The sequence below is a fragment of the Elephas maximus genome, chromosome 19 (genome assembly GCF_024166365.1).
Source record: "Elephas maximus indicus isolate mEleMax1 chromosome 19, mEleMax1 primary haplotype, whole genome shotgun sequence".
Lineage (NCBI taxonomy): Eukaryota > Metazoa > Chordata > Mammalia > Proboscidea > Elephantidae > Elephas > Elephas maximus.
Window position 1 is genome coordinate 12,178,945 of NC_064837.1, and position 23,016 is coordinate 12,201,960.

The window sequence follows — 23,016 nt, forward strand, 5'->3', positions numbered from 1 at the left end:
TTCATCTCATTGTAGAGAGGAGACTGAGGTGGAGAGAGACAAGTAACTTGCCCGAGGTCCCATACCTAGAAAGTGGTAGAAAGAATCAATCTGAGTAGTCATTTTGACTCCATAGCTCATGTTCTTAACCACTATACTAACACTATAGATTCACAATGTGATTTAGAGTTTAGCCATTCAGTGTACCTTGTGTATGGTGGATCAGTAGTTGAGTGGACAGTGTTTACAGAACACTAATGATATGCTTTAGTTGGATTTTATTTTTACCTTACGACAGCCCAATGTCTTAGAAACTAGCATCCCCACATTAAGACAGAGAATGTAAGGCACATGATCTCATAGCACCATTTGTCTCTCAGCTCGTCGTACAGTGGTGGCTTGTGTTGCCGTGGTGCTGGAAGGTATGCCACTGCTATTTCAAATACCGGCAAGGTTACCATGGTAGGCAGGTTTCAGGGGAGATTCCAGACTAAGATAGAGTAGGAAGAAAGGCCTGATGATCTACTTCTGGAAATTAAAAAAAAAAAAAATTAGCCAGTGAAAACTCATGGATCACAACAGAGTGTTATTCAATATAGTGCTAGAAGGTGAGCCCCCGAGGTTGGAAGGCACTGAAAATACACCGTGGCCACAACAATGGACTGAAACATACTGATGGTCATGAAGCTGGCACAGGACCATGCAGTGTTTCGTTCAGTTATACCTGGAGTTGCCATAAGTCAGAGCTGACTTGCTGGCAACTAACAACAGCAGCAGCCGTCCCTGTTGGGAGTCAGCAGTAAGGTATTGGGATACATGTATCTTTGAAACAATATTTTCTGTAGCAAAGTATCCTTGGACCTGTATTTTGTAGAATGTAGCAGCGTTCTTGAGCAGTTGTGTAGCTACTGTAAGTGTGACAGGCAGAGGAAAAAATGCTTTAAGGACACACTGAAACATGTCTAATGAGAGAGGTTAGTGGAAAACCACAGAGGCAGACTGAGCTGAAAAGTAACAACCATAACCATTTTTGAGCAAGTCATCAGTCTAAGTGAGAGGCTTCTTCCTTAGCATGATAAAAAATTATCTGTTTGGAACCAGCAGCCACTATCATGGTTAGCACTGAAACACTGTAAGTGTTTCAAATAAAGTTAAGAACAAAACGGAGAAAACCACTATCATAGCTGTTAAGAAATTACACTTGAACCAGCTCCAAATTCTTTATCCTGACCTCCAGGGTACATGGCATCCACTCCCGCCTGCCTCGTTCACTGCATCACTTGCCACTCTCTTCCTTGCTCACTATTCATGTCATATCCACCGCACTGGCCTGGCCGTTCCTGGGATATGCCAAGCTCTCTTCTGCTCCAGTCTCTTGTACTTGTTTTCCATCTGCCTGAGCGCTCTGTCTGGGGCAGCTCTTGCTCCACTTTCAGGAGGCTTTTCCCTGAGCACCGTATCTGAAGGAGGTTATCTTTCCTCAGCCCTGGCCTTTTCCTTTCAATGTCTTCCTTATTTTCTCTGTAGCATTCTTAATCCTGTAATCATCCTGTTTGTTTTTCTTATTTATCATATGTCTTCCCTCCTAAACTGGAGATCCACAGTGACATGGGCTTTGTTCACAGCTATGTCCCTAGCACTTGGAAGAGTGCCTGGCACATCAAAGTTGATTTGTAAATATTTTTTGAATAAATGAATGAGCAATGGAATGAATATATGAAATGTCATCACCTTAACGTCATGTACCAATAATGGTAAAACCAGTTCCTGTCGAGTTGATTCTGACTCCTGGCAACTCCATATGTGTCAGAGTAGAACTCGGCTCCGTAGCGTTTAAAATGCGCTGAATGGAAGTAGATCTCCAGGCCTGCCTTCTGAAGCACCTCTGGGTGGACTCAAACCCCCAGTCTTTAGGTTAGCAGCCAAGCCTGTTAACCATTTGTATCACCCAGGACTCTACCAGTGGTAAAAACCTAAACCAGACCCACTGCTGTCAAGTTGATTTTGACTCATAGCGACCCTGTAGGACAGAGTAGAACTCCCCCATAGTTTCCAAGGAGCGCCTGGTGGATTCGAACTGCCGACCTTTTGGTTAGCAGCTGTAGCTCTTAACCACTACGCCACCAGGGTTTCCATACCAGTAGTAGCTAGTTAGAAAACAAAAGGTATGAAAGAGATCCTATTCACAACAGAAATAAAAAATATAAAAAAGAATCTTGGAATAAACTTACCAAAAAAGTCATAGGGCTAATTCTTCGTGCAACGAGTATTTATTGAGCACCTATTATGCAAGGCACTATGATTTCTAAGATAGCAGTATCCTAGGTGATGCAATTGGTTGAGCGCTCAACTACTAGTAGAAGGGTTGGCAGTTTGAACTCACTCTGAGGCATCTTGGAAGAAAGGCCTGGCAGTCTGCTTGTAAAAGGTCACAGCCTTGAAAACCCTATGAAACACTTCTACTCTGCACACACGGGACCACTGTGAGTCAGAATCAACTCAATGGCAACTGACAACAACAAACTGATTTCTAAGATGATTCAGACAAATGTGGTCCTTGCTTGTGTTTGGTCCTTGCTAGTGTTGGACTTAGAGGAATGCAGGATGCACCTGAGAGAAACGGAGATGAAGACATCACTTCTCTTAAAAATTGCGTGTTTATTGATACCATTTACTGAAAATTCCACTTGTCGTGTTTTTATTTGGGGGTGTATGGGCTGTGGGAGTGATAGCAGAACAAAATTATTTGAATGTTATTTGAAAAAATGAACCTCAGACTAGTTTTTTTCCCCCTAACGAACAGCCGTGATGGATGTTCTGGTTAGTCATATTTTTAAAATGCTGCAGTGTGGTCCTGGCACTGGAGTAGACTCGAGCGTCTAGAAATAAAGCCACATGTGTAAGAATTAAGTAGAAGAGAAGATGGCGTTCCCACTCACTGGGGAATGAATATCTTTGTCCATCGATGTTGGGACGTGGGTCTAGTAATTTGGGGGGAAGTTAGATTAAATCCTTACCTCAAACCGTAAATTGTTTTATTTTTCAGACTGATTAAAGATTTAACTGTAAAAAGTGAAAGCATCAAAGTTTTAGAAGATAACATAGATGGATTTTGTAATGTAGATGATAAAGAAGGAGAATATAGATTAATGTGATCTTGGTGCAGGAAAGGCCTTTCAAACATGAATAGCCGGCTGAAACTTTAGGAGTTCTGGATGGCAAAACAAAGAAAGGGAATATTTTTAATAAAATAATAGATTGTGGTTAGTAAGTTTAATAATATTATAGAAGTTTTAAATAAATCAATAAAAACTTGTTGGTGTCGAGTCGCTTCCAATTCATAGCAACCCTGTAGGACAGAGTGGTACTGCCCCATAGATTTTCCAGGACTGTGTATCTTTACAGAAGCAGACTGCCACATCTTTCTCCCGCAGAGGAGCTGTGGGTTTGAACTGCTTACCTTCTGGTTAGCGGCCGAGCACTACCCATTGTGCCACCAGGGTTCCTTTAATAAAGCATTAAGTGGGTTATATACAGGATCATCAAATCTTAGAACTAGAAAGGATCCAGTTCCGTTTCTACATTTTATAGATAGGGACCTGGAGGCCCAGAGAAGATAATTTCTTTACTCAGGGCCATCCCACTAAACCCACTGCCATCGAGTCGATTCTGACTCATAGTGACCCTATAGGACAGAGTAGAACTGCCGCATAGAGTTTCCAAGGAGCACCTGGTGGATTCGAACTGCCAACCTTTTGGTTAGCAGCCATAGCACTTAACCACTACGCCACCAGGATTTCCACTCAGGGCCATATAGCTAGTTAATAGGGTCCTTTTACCCAGCCCCCTGGTGGTTGAGATTGTAGGTATCTGGGTGCAGGAGTTAGGAATGAAATGCACCCAGTAAGCATTTACTGAAAAATTTACATTGTGGACAAATACAAACAGTGTAATTCTGAGTACAATTCCAAGAAAGGATCAAGGTTAGAAAAATTAGATTTCCAACCCTTAAATAAAATAGGCTTATGTTAAGCAACAATGGATAGTAATTATTAGTTGGCAATATGTATAATAACATTTTTGAGTTTTTGTGGATTTTTTTAAAAAATTCATCTGTTATATATTAAAATTTTATTTTAATGCAAATTGTTATTTTATTAATTGTGAAGGTAGGTTTGCTTTGATCATGTCTTAGAGAATCTTAAGAATTTGAATGAAGGGGTTGTAATTCAGGTAGAACCATATAGCCAACGACTTGCCCAAATTTTAGTTTAGCACTGAGTAGAAATAAAAAGCAACTTCCAAAATGTGCTAGCCTTGTTTGTAAGTATGAATTGTGAAGTGAGTGACATTTGTCCCAGTTTGTAAAATTCGTGATATTTGCTTATTTTTTCACAAATATCAAAGTGCTGGCTGGGTCAGATGCTGCGCAAGGTTATGTACATTATAAAGAAGCCCCACAAATGAACAAACACAGGCCCACGGGACCATCCTCCTGTGCCGTCAGTGTTGGGCCCGTGTGGGAAGAGTTGCAGTCAGTGGAGGGTCTTTAATGAGGTGGGCAGGAGGTACAACATGGGTACTAAGGAGAGAGTCGTCTCGTTTGCCTGGTTTGAGGGATAATCGAGAAGGCTTTCAGTGGCTTTGAAGATGATCAGCAGTAACCAGCAGGCGTCCCAGAGTTCAGTTTCTCCAGTATAATTATTTTAATTAGATTGATTTGGGAATTCCCTGTTTCTGGTGCTGAGGAGTCTCTTCCTCGACGTTCTAATAAATTTTACCTCTCAGGCAGAACTCCCGCCCCCAAGTAAAAATGCCGTGAACATTTTCCTGTGTCCTCTGAATGGTATCACCAAGAAATATTTGAGTTTATTGAAAACCTTTTTTTTTTAATCATTTTCTTTTCTAACTAATGCTAATAGTTTTTTCCCCCTACTTTCCTTAAACTCTTTTTATTTTCTACCCGCTCCTGTTCTTTTATGTTCTTTGTTCCACATTCAGTTTAATTTTTACCAGTTACAATTTTGGAAAGTGTGTGCTAGACTTTCTTTAAAGCAGACTATGTTAATATTTCTTTCAGGGGTGAATCAGGGGCTGGGAAGACAGAAAATACGAAGAAAGTCATTCAGTACCTTGCCCACGTTGCTTCTTCACATAAAGGAAGAAAGGACCACAATATTCCTGTAAGTTTATGTTTTGGTGTTATTTTTAAACTCTTAGTTTATTCTTTTACAATTCCAGAAAGGAGAATAAGGAAGCAGCTCACACTGTGTACTGCTGACACTGACAGCTCCCTTGTCTTCAGAGCCCCCCCAAACACAGCAGCTCGTTTTCCACTCGAGAGGAAGCAGGGCTGTAAGAAAACTGCTCTTAAGTTTAGAGCACACTGCGATTATGGTTGTGGCTTGAGTCTGATTTCTTCCAAAGATTTGGTGAGAACTACTAAGAGCTGGTGGGCAGTGCTTTATGAAAACTTGTCTCATTTTCTCCCAAAAAATGACCCTCAAACTTTTTTAGCATTTCTCTCTGGACTTTCGGGGCAACTTGTTGCCGCTGCCCCCAGCAGCTCGAGGGGAGGGTAGAAATATGGGAAGAATTGATGCTAGAAAAGGGGGTAAGAGTACAAATACCAGTTATCCTTGGTTTGTAGATATGCGGAGGTGGTAGTTAATACAGCCTGAGCTGTTGCCAACCAAACCAGCTTTGCACGTTGACTTGAGTGCTTTGGATATGGCTTACTGCTAGGAAAGACCCAAACTTGCTAACATTTGCATTTGTCTGTTTGTAACGAACAGCAGGAACCGCCTAAACCAGTGAAACACCAGGCAAGTGCTTTTCTTTATGCTTCTTAGTCTTGAGTGTTTGCACTAATTTCTGTCTGCAGATTGAGTCTCTACCAGAAACAAATACCATGAGTTGGGAGTACAATCTGTTACGAAAAAAAATGTTACTTTTGAAGATGTATTGTGTAGAGCCTTACTCTTTCCTAAGAAGAAGCATGCTATTTTGCTTTAAGTTTGTTTTCTAGATAAATTTTAATATTTATTTGCCCTTTGATCATGATACTCAATTGCATGTTTATAAAGCCTGTAAGCTTGCAGTTTCATATGTCAGCTACTCGGTGGAATTACTTTAATACTTCTTAAGCCATGGAAACCTAGCTTGTGCTGCAGCTTGAAAAGTTGTACCTTTTGGGTTAACAATGTCTGACCTGTGGTGTTGTGTAGTTTATGCCTATACGTGTTTTAACCTAAAGGCCTCATTGTATTTAATCTATAAAATTAGAATTTTTCTTGTTGTTGTTCTGGGCAAGTAGCGGAGGAGTGTTCCTCTTCCTAATTAGGCGATGCCCTCCTTTTAGCTCCACAGAGCAGAGCAGCGAGCAGGCCGTGAACTGGAGCATGGCCTCCATTTCTTCTACCTGGGAGGAGAGTGAGGGCAGGGCTGAGCCGGATTCCTTGGCTGGAACGGGACGTCTGTACTTGGACTTGATCCTTTCCCTAGCCTTGGAATGGTTTTGGTTTGTCTGTCTTCCACAAGCATGATGATATAAAGCTAATGTAAAGCAAGAAACAGTAGCATTGTGTTGTGGAAATGATCTGTTAATAAAAGGAGTGGTCATAGTATCTAAAGGAACGGTCAGAAATCTCGAGCTTTTCAGCTTTCTTTCTTAAGACTCTTAAGAAATTCTCAGACACCAAAGCTGTACTAAACCTGCGAAGGGCCTACAATGTTCTTTTGCTTCTTGAGCCGCAGACCAGTGATACAAACTGGGGGGTTAATGAAATAATCTTTACCCTATAAGATATTTAAAGGCCTCTTTACCAGTTAAAAGAAAGAATCTCTGGACCAGACACCGGCTTTTCTTTGTGGTTTAGAGGTGCATTTAACTTGTACTTAAATCACTAGTGAAATAGTTTTAAATAATTGATGTACAGACTTAGGTGTTCCAAACCTCAGTGGTTCATTTTGTTTCGATGTCATTTTACACTGCAGAGTGGATCCCTGTCATGTGTGAGTAGCCTGTCTACCACTAGACTTTACATTGGGTCAGATCAGCCCCTGGGAAGCGAGTGCCCTCTCAGGAGGCAGCAGCTTGTGTGGGCTGTGCGTCACTGTTGTGTTGGTCTGCATGTCTTACTGCATGTGCTCACTGTGCACAGTGTCTTTGATGCCGCTTTCCCAAGTTCTGTTTCAATAGTATTGAAGTCAAATAGTAGCTGTGGTAATGTTTCTAGAAGCATTGTAAGAGAACTGATTTTCATTAGGTTTTCTTCCCCAGCACCCCCAAGGAATATGACGTACTTACCATATGGTAGGGAACGGTCATACCCCAGAGAGGGCCATGGTGGGAAATTCATTACTTCTCTCCCCGGACTCCTTCCCGTTTCCTGGAGTGCCCCTATTCCTGACTCACTTACCCCATTTTGAGAATGAGTGTCTTCAAGTAATAGTTATAATGTTGAAAGCCTGTACTTTGCAAGGTCAATATTTCTTTTGGTCTGAAATCGCTGGCTCATGAATTTACATTGAACTTTATAGGCAAAACTTTTCCAGATTCCCAGGAACCATTTGTATAGTTTCTAAAGTTTTATCACTAAACTGCAGTACTGATTGTAAAAACAAAGGGTAAGGTATTTCTAGGATCTGGGTTTTGTCAGCCTTTTTTTTTATTATTTGTCTGTTCTCTCATCCTTTTTTTTTAACAGCTTTATTGAGATATAATTTACATACCGTACAATTCACCCCTTTAAAGTGCACAATTCAGTGTTTTTTTAGTATATTCACAGTTATGTAGTCATCACCGCAGTCAGTTTTAGAACATTTTCATGACTCCCAAAAGAAACCCTGTACCCATTAGCAGTCACTTCCTGTTTCCCCCTAGCCCTAGACTACGGCTAATCTACTTTTCTACTGCTGAATTTGCCTGTTCTGGATGTTTCATGTACATGGAATCATGTAATATGTAGTCCTCTGTAACTGGCTTCTTTGACTTAGCATAATGTTTTCAAGGTTCATTTATATTGTAGCATGTATCAATATTTCATTTCTTTTTATGGCCAAATAATATTCCATTGTACGTATGTAAAAAAAAAAAAAAGAGCATTGCCGTTGAGTTGATTCCGACTTGTAGCGACCCTGTAGGACAGAGTAGAACTGCCCCATAGGATTTCCAAGGAAAGGTTGGTGAATTTGAACTGCCAACCTTTTTTGGTTAGCAGCCTGAGCTCTTAACCACTGCGCCACTAGGGCTCCACATTTTGTGTATATAGCATATCTTAAATTTATTCATTCATCAACTGGTGGACATTTGAGTTGTTCCCACTTTTTGGCTCTTATGAATGCTGCTGTTGTGAACACTCATGTATAAGTTTATGTTCTCAGTTCTCGTGGTCTACACCTGGGTGTGGAATCGGTGGATCATATGTGTGAATGTACGTTTTTAGTTCTCGTGGTCTACGTCTAAGGGTAGAATCGGTGGATCATATGTGTGAATATATGTTCTCAGTTCTCGTGGTCTATGTCTAGGGGTAGAATCGGTGGATCATATGTGTGAATGTACGTTCTCGGTTCTCGTGGTCTACGTCTAGGGGTAGAATCGGATTACATGTGTGAATGTACATACTCAGTTCTCGTGGTCTACGTCTAAGGGTAGAATCAGTGGATCATATGTGTGAATGTACGTTCTCGGTTCTCGTGGTCTACATCTAGGGGTAGAATCGGTGGATCATGTGGGAATGTACATTCTCAGTTCTCGTGGTCTACGTCTAAGGGTAGAATCGGTGGATCATGTGTGAATGTACATTCTCAGTTCTCGTGGTCTGCGTCTAGGGGTAGAATCGGTGGATCATGTGTGAATGTACATTCTCAGTTCTCGTGGTCTGCGTCTAGGGGTAGAATCAGTGGATCATATGTGTGAATGTACATTCTCAGTTCTCGTGATCTATGTCTAGGGGTAGAATTGGTGGATCACGTGTGAATGTGTGTTCTCAGTTCTCATGGTCTATATCTAGGGGTAGAATCAGTGGATCATATGTGTGAATGTACGTTCTCAGTTCTCATGGTCTACATCTAGGGGTAGAATCGGTGGATCACATGTGTGAATGTACGTTCTCGGTTCTCGTGGTCTGCGTCTAGGGGTAGAATCAGTGGATCATATGTGTGAATGTATGTTCTCAGTTCTTGTGATCTACGTCTAGGGGTAGAATCGGTGGATCACATGTGAATGTACGTTCTCGGTTCTCGTGGTCTACATCTAGGGGTAGAATCGGTGGATCATATGTGTGAATGTACGTTCTCAGTTCTTGTGGTCTACGTCTAGGGGTAGAATCGGTGGATCATATGGTTAACCCTATGTTTAACATTTTGAGAAACCGCCAGGCCATTTTTTAAAACAGCTGCACCATTTTACATTCCCATCAGTAATGGATAAGGGTTCCAGTATCTCAGCATCCTGACCGATACTTATTGTTTTTGTCTTTTTCAGTATAGCCATCCTCCCAGGTGTGAAGTAGTCACTCTTTAATTTTTGCCTTTAAGTCTTAATCTTCATTATGAAAATACGAACAAATATAAGAGAAATCCGTTTTCAAAATTAAAGTCAGAATACTTAAGAAGCAGACTTTAACACTTACCTATGAACTTTTACTGTACTTTTTCTAACAAAATTAAAGGCTTCACTTGGCCCAATCCCCTGGGTGTGCACCAGCCATCTGCCCTCACAGTAGGTTGCTTTTGGGGACACTGAAAGCTTGGCACAGTGCTCAGTGCCACCTCAAAGCCTGAATACAGTGCTGTTTCAGGGCAGATTTGAAAATGACTAGTTTCTAAAACATGGGGTCATCATGAGTTGGAATCAACCCGATGGGAACTGGTTCTGGTAGTTTCTAAAACTTGACCCTCCCCTAAGAATGACAGCTGTGAGCCAGCCCACCTGCCTCGGTCCCCTTCAGGCCGTCCACATCTAGACAGCAGCTTCAGGATGACTTTGTGTCTGACCTCAGCCTGGTCCAGGCGACTCGGAACCAAGACACAAACGTGCTAGCAAGTAGCAACTACAGAAATTAGAGCCTGCCAGTTGAGATTAGCGTCTGGTTCTCAACATGGTAATTAGTTGCTGCTGCCTGCTTTTAACTGCCCCCTGTGGTCAGTGAGACACCTGCAAGCTTTGCCCGTCAGGCCTGAGCTCCCTCTCTTTAGTGAACGGGAGTTTTGAAAGAAGTATGTTTTTTAACAGTTTCAATTTACCCACTTATATCAATAACTTAACGGGTATATATTATACATAATAAACACAAGGGCATAGTTTTCGCCGTGATAGATACACCTTTAAAGCATTTTATGACTCTAAATACTTAGAACTTTGAAAATAATGTCAGTAGCTATGTTTTGTTTTTTACCCACATTCCCAAACAACATTTCTTGTTATCCTAGAAACAAGGGACTTTGCCCAATCCAATTCCAGTGAAAAGATTAACACATAGGTACTGCCTCCTTTATGTTATAAATGGCTTGATAATTTGGTTGAGGCATGTTAGCACCATTTATCTAAATGTGAAATTGCTCAAAATAGAACTGGTCAAAATTAGTAGTAATTTCTTAAGGCCATCTTTGCGTGTTTTATGGTGTCGGCTTTCTACGATTCGTTTCTGAGTCTTTGAGACCTTTCCTTGGTCTCACTGATGCCACAGAGGCGAGAAGCAGCCCGTGGTTCTGTCAGCATAGGAGCCCCGGCAGCAGGACAGGGGAGCCTGAGTCTGTTTGGGAGTAAGACAGTGGCCTTTAACCCAAGTCTTACTGCCATTTTAGGCTCACCACCATCCCCTCCCCAAACACTACCGGAATATTTTCTAGCACCCTGAAGAATTAGGATTTGGGGATGTTTGTTCAGCAAACATTCTCAGAGTGTCATTTTGCCTCAGTACTAACTGGGCTGGATGAGGGTTTCAGGGAGTATAGACAAGTTACTTTACCCCAGCAGAAGAGAATGGAATCAATAGATTACACACAGAGACACATACATACTAAGGAAAAGAGGAATGAATCAATGAAAAATTGACCTTAAAAATCCTTATAGCCGTATCTAAGCCATTGCTATGGAGTTGATTCCTACTCATAGAGACTCTGTAGGACAGAGTAGAACTGCCCCATAGGATTTCTAAGGCTGTAATCATTATGGAAGCAGACTGCCACATCTTTCTCCTGCAGAGCGGCTGGTGGGTTCAAACCGCTGACTTTAGGTTAAGCAGTTGAGCACTTAACCACTGCGCTACCTGGGCTCCTTTGTAGCCATATCCAGGGAATGTTAAAATGGAGTATGTGTTACTTGCTTTGCCTCCAACTGAGAAGAACATTTTAAAGGTACAGTATTATTTAATCTATTATGATTTAGGAACCCTGGTGGTGCAGTGGTTATGCACTCAGCTGCTAACCAAAAGGTGGGTGGTTCAAACCCACCAACAAGATGGAAGATGCAGCAGTCTGCTCCCTTAAATATTTACAGCCTCAGAAACCCTGTGGGGCAACTCTACTCTGTCCTTAGGGTTGCTGTGATTCAGAATTCAACTGGTCGGCAATGGGTTTTATAATGATTTGGCAAGATAGCATGTAATTTTAAGGACTATATTCTAATACCTTGATCTAACAATGAATGGTCAGCATGAAAGTAATTCCCTGCTTACCAGAAGGTCAGTTTCTGCACTGTGATCTCAGACTGACTTAGGTAGAAAAGCTTCTAACGGCCCAAAACATCGTTGCAGTGCGCCAGAAAGAGCCAGGGCACCGAAGCCCTTGCATTTTATCTCTTGGAAGACAGTGACCTTGTTTGTTTCAAGCACATCCTGATAAACTTCATTGCCTAGATTCTTAACACAGATGGGTGCACTCCAGAACAGCGGCAGATTTGAATGAGGGCAGGCAGTTAGTCACAGGCACACTGATGGAAGTGACTGCCAAGCATCAGGGAAAGGGCAGCATATCAGGTCACGGGATGACCGCTCACATTCCTAATGATAACTTGGAGTCCTTCAGGCTCAGTGTACTGTGTTTAAGAAATTTGACAGCAATAATATTTTCGAAAGATTTACATCAGAAATAACCTGGTGTTTTAAAGTCAGTCAACAGGAAGATTCGGTTCACAGTAAGCATTTTATCTCAGGCCTAGAAAGTGAGGTGATGCTGTGTGGTGAGATTCCTAAAATGTGGATTTCTTAACGGGTTTCAGTTTAGCACAATCGTAGTTGAGACCTGTGAAAATCTGGGCGATCCAGATAAATGCTACAGACTCGGCGTGGGAAGGGCGTATCCCCTCACTGTGTAACCTGCCCCAGGATTACTTCTCCACCCTTCCGCTGAGTGAAAAAGCCCAAGCCTCGGCGGCGGCGTGCCAGAATCGTATGTATAGCATATGTTTTTTCCCCACCTTTGATTCCGACGATGATACAATGCACCACAGAGCAACTGGCCACTAATTTGAAACTCTTACGTGAGGCTCCTTATGTTCCTGTTTTGCTTAGCTAATCATATTTGCTAGTGGTTTTTCTTTCTTTCTTTCTTTAGGTCTAGAATACTGTGGGTATTTTAAAATATAGAGGTAAGGTTTGTGTGTGGAAGAAGCAGGTTTACTTTAAGTCATAAAATCTAATTGCGAACCAGAAGCGCAGTGTCACCTCCTGGTGTTTTTCTTTCATGGCCAGAATGGCCTCGCGCCTTCTCATGCAGCTTTCTGTTGGGCTTCTTGTTAAAGCGCATATTAACACACTTAAGTCTTTTGTTTGCAAAATCTGTTCCGTAGCCTAGTTTGCATATAAATAAAGACACCAACTGAAACATACATTATATCAAATACTCTATACTTGGCCTTTTAAATTTGAACAAGAAGCCAGTAGCTTCGTCACCTTTGTCATCCTGCGGTGAGGTGGGGACATCCAGCCTTTCTGCTGCAGTGAGGTGTCATGTGAAAGCCCTTGGGACAATTGAAAGTCCTGTGCTCACGGTCAGTGGTAACTATTAGAATTAGCTGCCTTAAATCTGTGGAATGAGGCAGAGTATAAATGAGTTAAACAGAAGTGTAAGTATTAATGTGTTCTTAATTGAAATGTCATGCTAAGTTTCATTTCATGAAAACTGATTGATTTGCTTTTATTTTCCCAATTCTCTACCTATTTTATGTGCTCCTGTCCTGAAATTGACCTTCCGTGTTCACTGTGACATCCTCCTCTGGTAAGCACTCCGTGTGCTAATTGTTTTTCCCTTAGCAGAGCCCATTATCGTAACCAGGCAAAGGAAGCGAACCAAGGTTGCTGGATGGCAAACAGAATGAAAAGACCGCGGAAAAGAGACCGTTTTGTTTTTGTTTTTTTACCCAGAGGACTGGAGTAAAGGCATTAGATTAATATACATCTGCTTTTATTTATGTGTGTCTGTGTGTATGTGTGTACATGTGATGTCTTTTAGGGGGAACTTGAACGGCAGCTTTTGCAAGCAAATCCAATTCTGGAATCATTTGGAAACGCGAAGACTGTGAAAAATGATAACTCATCTCGTTTTGTAAGTTTGAAAGCATCAGAAACTTTTAATTCCTCAGTTCTAGTTAAATGTCTACTGTGACTACGCAGTGCATTACTCTTTTTCCTAGATTTTAAGGAGACACTAATAGGTGTAGAACAGGGCTGTCTAACAGCAAAAGAATGCAGGTCACATATGTAATCTAAGTTTTCTAGTAGCCATATTTGAAAGAAAGAGAAAGATTTTTTAAAAAAGTAATTTTTACAATATGCTTTATTATATGTAATTACGTAACCTCTCTGAGTTTACTTCCTCATCTTTGGGGATAATAATAAAAGCTGCTTTAGGGCTGTGTGGAGATTAAATGAGATGCACGTTGAGCGCTTCACACAGCGCTGAACATTCATTGGACATTTGCTTTAACAGCATATATTTGGGTGAGAGGAACATGGTATTGGCACAAAACAAGAGAGCTGGCGACACCAAGACAGGACGGGGCTCCGTGGTCCCGGAGTGGGACAGCTGCAGCGATCGTCCTCTCTGCGCCCTCCTGTTGTCTGGAATATGAACTTCGGAGTAATTTGGCACTATTACTATATTACTTTTCTTTAGAAATTCTCTTCACCGTTTCAACTCTTCTAACTCATTGAGAGTTTTTCTTTCTCCCTCAGTTTGACTAGCCGTAACAGTTTCCCTGAGGACAGTATCCTCAGGGAAAGCCAGGTCAGTAGCACTTTAAATTGCCCCTCCTCACTCCAGCTGCTTAGAGTCGACACTTGAATGACAAAACCAAACCAAATCCCTTGCTGTAGAGTTGGTTCCGACTCTTAGGGACCCTGCAGGACAGAGTCCAGCTGCCCCGGAGGGTTTCCAAGGCTGTAGACCTTTACGGAAGCTGACCGCCACCTCTTTCTCCCACGGAGCAGCTGGTGGGTTTGAACCGCCAACCTTTCAGTTAGCAGCGAAGCACTTAACCACTGTGCCTCTAGGGCTCCTTTTAATGGCAAATCAGTCACTAAACCTATACTTAACAAAGTGGCATTCTTGCAGTCATTTTTTGCCCTGAATTATCATCAGTAATCTAAGATTATTATATTCAGTAACCCTTGCCTTGGTCAGATTGGAGGGGATCTTCATTGTTCAGTTACTTCTGCTTGTGTTGTTTAAGTCAGTTCTACTCTGCTTTCCTCCTTCACCTGATAATCGAAGCATTGGTAAAAGACAAGAAGGCTGGAATAGAAGAGAATTCAATTTTAATAATTCTTTGGTGGATCATTTTTGGGAATCTAATATCATTGGGGCATACTCCTCTTTTTTGAGCTGGGAACGCATGTTAATTTTCTGATGACAGAGTGTCTGAGATCAGTGAAAGGGACCAGACTCAGGATCTCAGGAGATCCAGAAAACATGAAGGGACCTAGAAAATCCTCTGAGGTAATGCAGTGCCAGAGGCTTTCCCTTTACATAAGAAATACGGATCTATTTGCTTGAAGTATTGTTTATTCCTAGTAAGATAAAATCCAAGCTCACTTCGTAATTGTTTTAGCTTTTTTGTACAAAGTAGGATAACAAATGCGTCTGTGACAGTAGGAAGCACGCCTGTGACTTTTGGAGTTACAAAAAGACTGGGGAATCTGCTTCTTTTAGAGTTTTGCACATCCCCTAGATCATTAGCATTGAGCCTGAGCCACAATTAAATCTTAAATTTTTCCTACTGGAAGCCCTATGTTTAGTGGCCATATCATGGGATAAAAGAAATGGTGAGCTTCCAGTTTTGGTATGTGACTCTTCGTGAAGATTTTCAAGGGCTTCTGAGTGGAAAATGCTTTATTGTACCACATAAATCAAGTTACCAATCTATTCTGATCCTTCCCCCCCCACCCCCCCCCCCGCCCAAACCATACTCTAAATTCAGGAGAAACAGTTTTATGGCCTTTTGCCTAGAAAAGATAAATTGCTTCCAAGCAGTCATTTGTGTCCTTTGGTAAAAATGTAGTCATTCTGGTACAGCGTGCTAAGGATTCTTCTACCTATGAGGATATGTTTCCACTCATTATTTTTGTGTTTGGGATAGATGGAAGTATAATTCTGTATTAGTTGATGCATAACAAATTACCCCAAAACCTCATGGCTTAAGACATTTATTATCTCACAGTTTCTGTGTGTCAGGAGTTTGGGAGCAGCTTTACTGTGTGGCTCTGGCTCAGGGCCTTATAAGGTTGTCATTAAGATTGTGTTGGCTGGCTGAGACCAGAAGAACTAGATGGTGCCTGGCTACCACCAGTGACAGCCCTGAGAGGGAACCTGATGGAGCAGGAGAAAAGTGGGGTGCAGAACTCAAATTCTAGTAAAAAGACCAGACTTAATGGTCTGACTGAGACTGGAGGAACCCCAGAAGACATGGCCCCCAGACTCTCTGTTAACCCAGAACTAAACCATTCCCAAAACCAACTTTTCAAACAAAGATTATACTGGACTATAAGACATAAAATGATACTCGTGAAGAGTGTGCTTCTTAGTTCAAGTAGATACATGAGACTAAATGGGCAGCTCTTGTCTGAAGGCAAGTTGAGAAGGCAGAAAGGGACAGGAGCTGGTTGAATGGACAAAGGAAATCCGGGGTGAAAAAGAGGAGTGTGGTGTCACATGACAGGGAGAGCAACTAGGGTCACATAACAGTGTGTGTATAAATTTTTGTATGAAAAACTAACTTGAACTGTAAACTTTCACTTAAACACAATATAAAAAAAAAAGAAGATTGTGTTGGCTGGGACTGCAGTCGTCTGAAGGCTTGACTGAGGCTGAAGGACCTGCCTCCAAGCTTACTGAGGTCGCTGTTGGCAAGAGGCCTCAGTTCCTCACCTCATGGGCGTACCCATAGGACTGCTTGAGTGTCCTCATGACATTGTAGCTGTCTTCCCCAGAGTGAGTCATGTAAGAAAGAACAAGGCAGAAGTCACACAGAACATTTGATGACCCTACCTTGGAAGTCACATACCATCACTTATTGTATTTTATTGATCACGCAGAACAACCCTTATACAACGTGAGAGGGGACTACACAGGTCGAGAATACCAGAAGGTAGGGCTCATTAGGCCGGTATTGGAGACTGGCTGTCACAGATCCTTAAAGGGATTTCCATAATTGACGTGTGTGGTGATTAAGCGTTTGGCTACTAACCAAAAGGTCAGCAATTTGAATCTACCAGCTGCTCCTTGGAAACTCTATGGGGCAGTTCTACTCTGTCTAGTAGGGTTACTATGAGTCGGAATTGACTCAACGAGAGGGGGTTAATGGGAATCTACAGTTTACATTACTTTAGATCAGTGGTTCACAATTAAGAGTACCCTAGGAGATATTTGGCACAGTGTCTGGAGACATTTTTGGTTGTCACAACTCAGGAGGGTGATGTGCTACTGGCATCTCCTGGGTAGAGGCCAGAAATGCTGCTAAACATCATACAGCATCTCCCACAACAAAGAATTGTCCAGTCCAAGATATTTGTAGTGTCGAGCTCGAGAAGTCCTTCTCCAGATTGTTCCTTTAAACTGTAGTCCACATTAAGGTAGTCATTTTCTAAAATGTATTTGCTAGGTAATACGAGCCCCCTTAATGCTTTTTATTTAGACATCCTATTACAAAGGTTGGAAACTCTGGTGGTGTAGTGGTTAAGTGCTATGGCTGCTAACCAAAAGGTCAGCGTTTTGAATCTACCAGGCGCTCCTCGAAAACTCTATGGGGCAGTTTTACTCTGTCCTGTAGAGTCATTATGAGTCAGAATCGACTTGACAGCAATGGGTTTTTTTATTATAAAGGTCGATATAAATAATTCTGGTAGAAACTTATTTTACATTTTACTGGTAGGAAAAATTTCCTAAATTGTTTTCTGGCTTGCTTGAAGCAGTTCATAGGAAGAGGAACTTGAATAGACTTAGTTTTTCATTCAACCAAGAAACAAAGGTACTTCTAAATTGCTGACTTTGGGCTTTGATTCTTGAAAAAACAACTTTATATTGATATGTAGAGTATTTTTTTTAATTCACTTTTAGAAATAATTTAATAGCTAGCTACTATTACTATAAAGTATTAGCTACACAATACTAAAATAAGTAGTTGATTTAAGCAAGTAAGTAGTTCCTGTCATGGATTGAATTGTATCCCCCGAAAATATCTGTCAAGTTGGTTGGGCCATAATTCCAGTCTTGTGTGATTTTCCACCATTTTGTAATCTGATGTGATTTTCCTATGTGTTGTAAATCCTATCTCTATGATGCTGATGAGATGGGACTAGTGGCAGGTATGTTAATGAGGCAGGACTCAGTCTACAAGATTGGATTTGCCTTGAGCCAATCTCTTCTGAGATATAAAAGAGAGAAGCGAGCAGAGAGACATGGGGGCTTCATACCACCAAGAAAGCAGTGCTGGGAGCAGAGATGTCCTTTGGACTCGAGGTTCCTGTGCTGAGAAGCTCCTAGACCAGGGAAGACTGGTGACAAGGACCTTCCTCCAGAGCCAACGGAGAGAGAAAGCCTTCCCCTCGAGCTGATTCACCTGAATTCAGACCTTCTAGCCTCCTAGACTGTGAGAGAATAAATTTCTGTTTGTTAAAGCCATCCACTTGTGGTATTTCTGTTATAGCAACACTTGATGACTAAGACAGTTAAAATATCCTTTAATAGTTCTCTTCAGGTGTTGCCAACATTTTGGTTCTCAGAAGGATTAGAAAGTAACCAGCATAGGCTCATTTTTTAATTAACTTTTATAAAATTTTGATTTTTGATCTGTTGTACATTTCCATTAATTATTTATTAAGCACCTATTCTTTGCCAGGCACTGTGTTGCTTACTTGATAACTTCGTTTAGATGTCTAATAGATTTAACATATTTCAAATGGGATTTTTTTTGTTTTCCTTTGTTCTTTTAAGTCTTATCTCAATAATATCAATAATCAGCACCATCAAATCACCCAGTTCTAAAGCTTTAAACAAAATAACTAAAGCCTAGAAAAACACGTAGGGATTATCCTTGATTCAGCCTTTTTCTCATGGCCCATAACCAGGTTGGGAGTGGTATCCAAGGGGGATCACTTCCAGGTTACCCCCCATACCAAAATCCGAGAACGCTCAAGTCCCTTGTATAAAATGGCGTAGTATTTGCGTATAACCTACGCACATCCCCCTCTATACTTTAAATCATCTCTGGATTACTTATAGTACCTAATACAGTGTAAATGCTATATAAATATTTGTTGTACAGTACTGTATTGTTCAGGGAATAAAGACGACTCAAGACGAACAAGGCTCAAATGACTGCTGGAGAGACTGAGGATCTGTGAGATGGCAGGAGGCTACAGCAGCATATGCCTACATATCGCTTCATCCAAGTGGTTTTCGCATAGTTCTTGGTGCACAGCAAATTCAAATTTTGCTTTTTGGAACTTTTTTTTTTCCCGAGTATTTTCCATCAGAAATTGGTTGAATCTGTGGATACGAAGGGCCGAATGTATTTCACATCTGCTTTCTCCCTCTTCTGCCTGCCACCCAAGTTAATCTAAAGCCCTCCCTATCTGGGGAGGTTTTCTCCTGTTGTTCCCTGTCACAGTGTCCTATTTGTTTCCCTCAAATACTTACCACAGGGCATAGTTAATGACTTTTCTTATCTGTTATCTTGCTCTTCTGCTAAGATATAAGTGCTTTGATAGTAGAAACCTTGCCTGGCTTGTTCCTTTTGTATCCTTCGTTCCTCACACTGTGCCGTGCACGTGTAAGTACACAGTGGGCATATTGATGGAATTTATTTAGTTAAAATGTGGTTGCCTACCAAGTGCCAGATAGTCTTCTAGGCCTTGGAAATAGATGAGTGGACAAACAGAGTCCCTGTCCTTGTAGAGCCCACTCTCATTTGGTTTGAAGTTTACTGTTTTCCAGAACATGCTGTGAGGTACAGTTGAGCCCAGGGAAGGCATTCCACGTGCCAGACCTCCAAGTATGCATGCGCTGATTTTAGAAGCATGGACAGATGTGTGGGAGACAGTGGCCCCGTAGGTAGGCCAGGCTTTGGGTTGGAATTGGTTTCGTATATCAAGAGTAACGTGGTGTTTTTTAAAAAAAAAATCATTTGTGTATACAGCAAAATTTCAAGCAGTCATTTGCAAGCGACATGCTTACTGTGAAAGTATTTGAAACTGTAAACTTCATAAGCTTTGGAATCCATTTGGTTCTGTTTCTCTGATCTGATATAGACGACCAATTTCCTGAAGGATATCTTTTCTTTCAAAGATACTAGCATATAGTTTGTATTCAGGGGGATTCTTTAGGAGAGCATTACCCTTATGAAAATAATCGTTCACAGGTAGTCTGGTTCTCTGTTTATGGAGAAGTAAAATGCATTCCAGATGGAGAAGATGTATGTAAAATGAATCTCCTGTAATGTAACTTAAAAACAGGGGCTTCAATTTCAAAATGATTGTTTATATCAGCAGGTATTCCTTCTCTCACAAAGTTGTAGTAAGAATCACTTTCTGTTATTTGCACAAATCCATTTTTTTCTTCCCAGCAAATGGACTTGAGCCAATTTGGCAATTCCCAATTATTTTGTTCCTTTTGGTGGATAACCAGCTTCCCGTTGTTTGAGCTAGGCAAAAGCACTAAGCCTTTTCCCTACAGCTTGACTCCCACATTACAATGAAAGGAAGTCATAATTCTGTACCCTCACGTGTATTTATCAGCAAATAGGCACCAAAGACCATCTTGTAAGTTGGGTGCAGTCCCTATTGTCTGTTTAGGTACCTTTTCCTGAAAGGCTTGCTGAGGCAGATGTGACAGTGTCCAGAGGCAGGATGGGGTCACACAGGCAGCCAGCATCCTCCAGAGCAGTGGCTGCACACAGAACCACATGGGACGAAAGCCTGGGGAGGGGCGTTCCCAGCAGCACAGCCTCCTGCACAGCTAGATTCTCAGCACCGTGTTCACACCAAGCAGGGAGTGTCTCTATAATATTCCTAATGGGTTGGATCCACACATTAGCTACAACAATATACTCAAACATACCAACGATCATGAAGATGGTACAGCATGTGCCAACATTCTGTTCTTTTATACGCAGGGTCACCATGAGTTAGAGTTGACTCAATGGCGACTAACAGGAGCAACAGCCATTAGTCCATGTATCTTAAACTTCCATTCATTTTACCCAAATGATTTCTAATATCCATAATATTAATTAACAGGCCACTTATTTCACTGTCAAAAACTCATTGTACTAATTAACAAAGTCTTCGGTGTAGTTTGGAGATTAGGATAGCAAAGCACTTCAAGTAGCCAGCTCTGGTACCTGGCCTAAGTGCTAGCTGATTACTCTCAGAATGTGTTTTCCGACTTAGGGTGAATAGCTGCCTCCAGACTTTAGACGAAAACTAAACTAATACAGGCATATAGTACAGAATCTGTGCTGAAGTGTTTCAAAGTGAATTACAGACCGCATGACTTTAAACACCAGGTTGTTGTTGTGCTGTTGTGTTGATTCCAACTTACAGCTACCCTGTAGGACAGAGTAGAACTGCCCCATAGGGTTTCCAAGGCTGTAATCTTTACGGAAGCAGACTGCCACATCCTCCTCCCACGGAGCAGCCGGTGGTTTTGAACCACCAACCTTTTAGTTTGCCAGTGAGCATTTAAGCGCTGCACCACCAAAAAAAAAAATTAAACCCGTTTGCTGTCAAGCCAATTCAACCCATCCAATGCTATAGGACACAGTAGAACTGTCCCATGGAGTTTCCAAAGAGTGCCCGGTGAATTTGAACTGCCAACCTTTCGGTTAGCAGCCCTAGCTCTTATCCGCTACACCACCAGGGTTTGCACTGCACCACCAGGGCTCCTTAAATATGAAATTAGAAGGGGAAAAATAATTTGAGTAGGAAACAAGCCTGTGTTGCCCCAGTTATTAAGTTGCTAACTAATTACTGCAGATACATCATGAACCACCCAGACAAAGTTCCAGAAAACCCATGTCAATTCAGAAATAACAAAATTCTGAAGCCAAGTGCAGAACAGTGAATTATTTAATGTCTCTTCTTCATGTAGTCTTTGTAACTCCCACAAAATGATTGGGTGGGACTATGCAAATACAGTGTTTGTGTCCCACCAAGGGGATTGGACAGCTTGCTAAGAATGCAGATAAGGTGCATGGAACCCGTGTGTGAAGGGAGACCATGCAGATAAGGTGTATGGAACCCTAACGAGGGGATTGGTCAATTTTCATGTCCCACTGGCTTAGAAAAGAGCCAATCCCAGAGCCAGGGAGTGACCTTGCTACCACTTAGAAAGAAGAGCCAGGAGCAGAGCATGACCTTTGGACCTGGGGTCCCTGCACTGAGAACATCTCAGACCCAGGAAACAGCTGTAACACTGGAGATGGCAAAAGACAGCAAAAAGCAGCTGCAAGCGCAGCAGAACCAGATCAACGCAAGACGGCACCGTAGGCTTCCTGGCCCACAGAGCAAGGCAGTTACAGTGAGTGTGCCAACTTACGGAGTGAGAGAGCTGAGTGCCTTCAGGCAGGAGGCTTCCTGGCGGAGTGGTGTACATCCGGGCACTTGTTGGCAGAGCTAGGCTTACTGACCCATGGAGCCAGAGAGCTGAGCGCCTTTGAGCCAAAGCTTACTGGAAGAGTAGGGTACCTCCAGGCACTTACTGACAGAGCTAAAGAGCTTTTTAACACTTGCCCTAGCAGGGCTGCAGGCACGGCTGAGAAGAGGCTGTCTTGATGGAAGAACTGTATCCTGAGTTCTTCCTGATCCTGAATTATAACCTGTTACTTCCCTGATAAGCCCGTAAAAATTGTGAGTATTGTCTGTGAATTCTTTGTAGCCATTGCAACGAATTATCGAACCCAATGGAGAAGTAGAATGCCATGGGAGGGACGATTAGTGTCAAATTGGTAAAGATGGCAGAGAGAGGAGGAGGAGGTATGTCTGACCTCCGCCTCATAGGAATCAGCCTTCGGCTCTCTAGTTGTCCTTGGTGTTCAAAACTCTTAAAATAAGTAGGTAGGCTCAGTTGTCCACAGGTTGGTACACAACATGTGTCTGGCATCAAAATAGACAGCTCTATAGTTAATACATGGAAACCCTGGTAGTGTAGTGGTTAAGAGCTACAGCTGCTAACCAAAAGGTCAGCAGTTTGAATCCACCAGGTGCTCCTTGGGAACTCTGTGGGGCAGTTCTGCTCTCTCCTATAGGGTCGCTATGAGTCGGAATAGACTCGACGGCAACAGGTTTATAGTCAATACATAATATCCTTGTCATGTTTTTTGGTTTTGTTTTTATTGGTGAAATTCTTGTTAAGCACTAAGTACCGTAATCTAATCTATGTGGAAATCAATTATGGAATGAGCACTTTCAGCATAGATTTCTTCACATAATGTTTAAAAGGTAGAGGACCAACTTAAAAATAAAATTTGTTGCTTGTTTTTCATTTTAGTCTTGATTTGTGTTTTAATTAAAAACATTGTGTAATTCTGTAAGAGTGCTT

General features: G+C 41.8%; 1 protein-coding gene across 6 annotated transcripts in view; it reads left to right on the forward strand.

Annotated features, from left to right (window-relative positions):
* MYH10 (myosin heavy chain 10) overlaps window positions 1-23,016 on the forward strand; it is a 163,261-nt gene that overhangs the window by 58,165 nt on the left and 82,080 nt on the right. For 4 of the 6 annotated variants that reach the window (XM_049861492.1, XM_049861490.1, XM_049861491.1 and 1 more), the window contains exons 5-6: window positions 5,060-5,162; window positions 13,435-13,527. In XM_049861492.1, coding sequence (XP_049717449.1) covers window positions 5,060-5,162; window positions 13,435-13,527 — 196 coding nt within the window. Of the gene's footprint in view, window positions 1-5,059; window positions 5,163-5,774; window positions 5,805-13,434; window positions 13,528-23,016 lie in introns of all 6 variants that reach the window. The other 2 variants (XM_049861495.1, XM_049861494.1) reach the window with 2 other exon arrangements.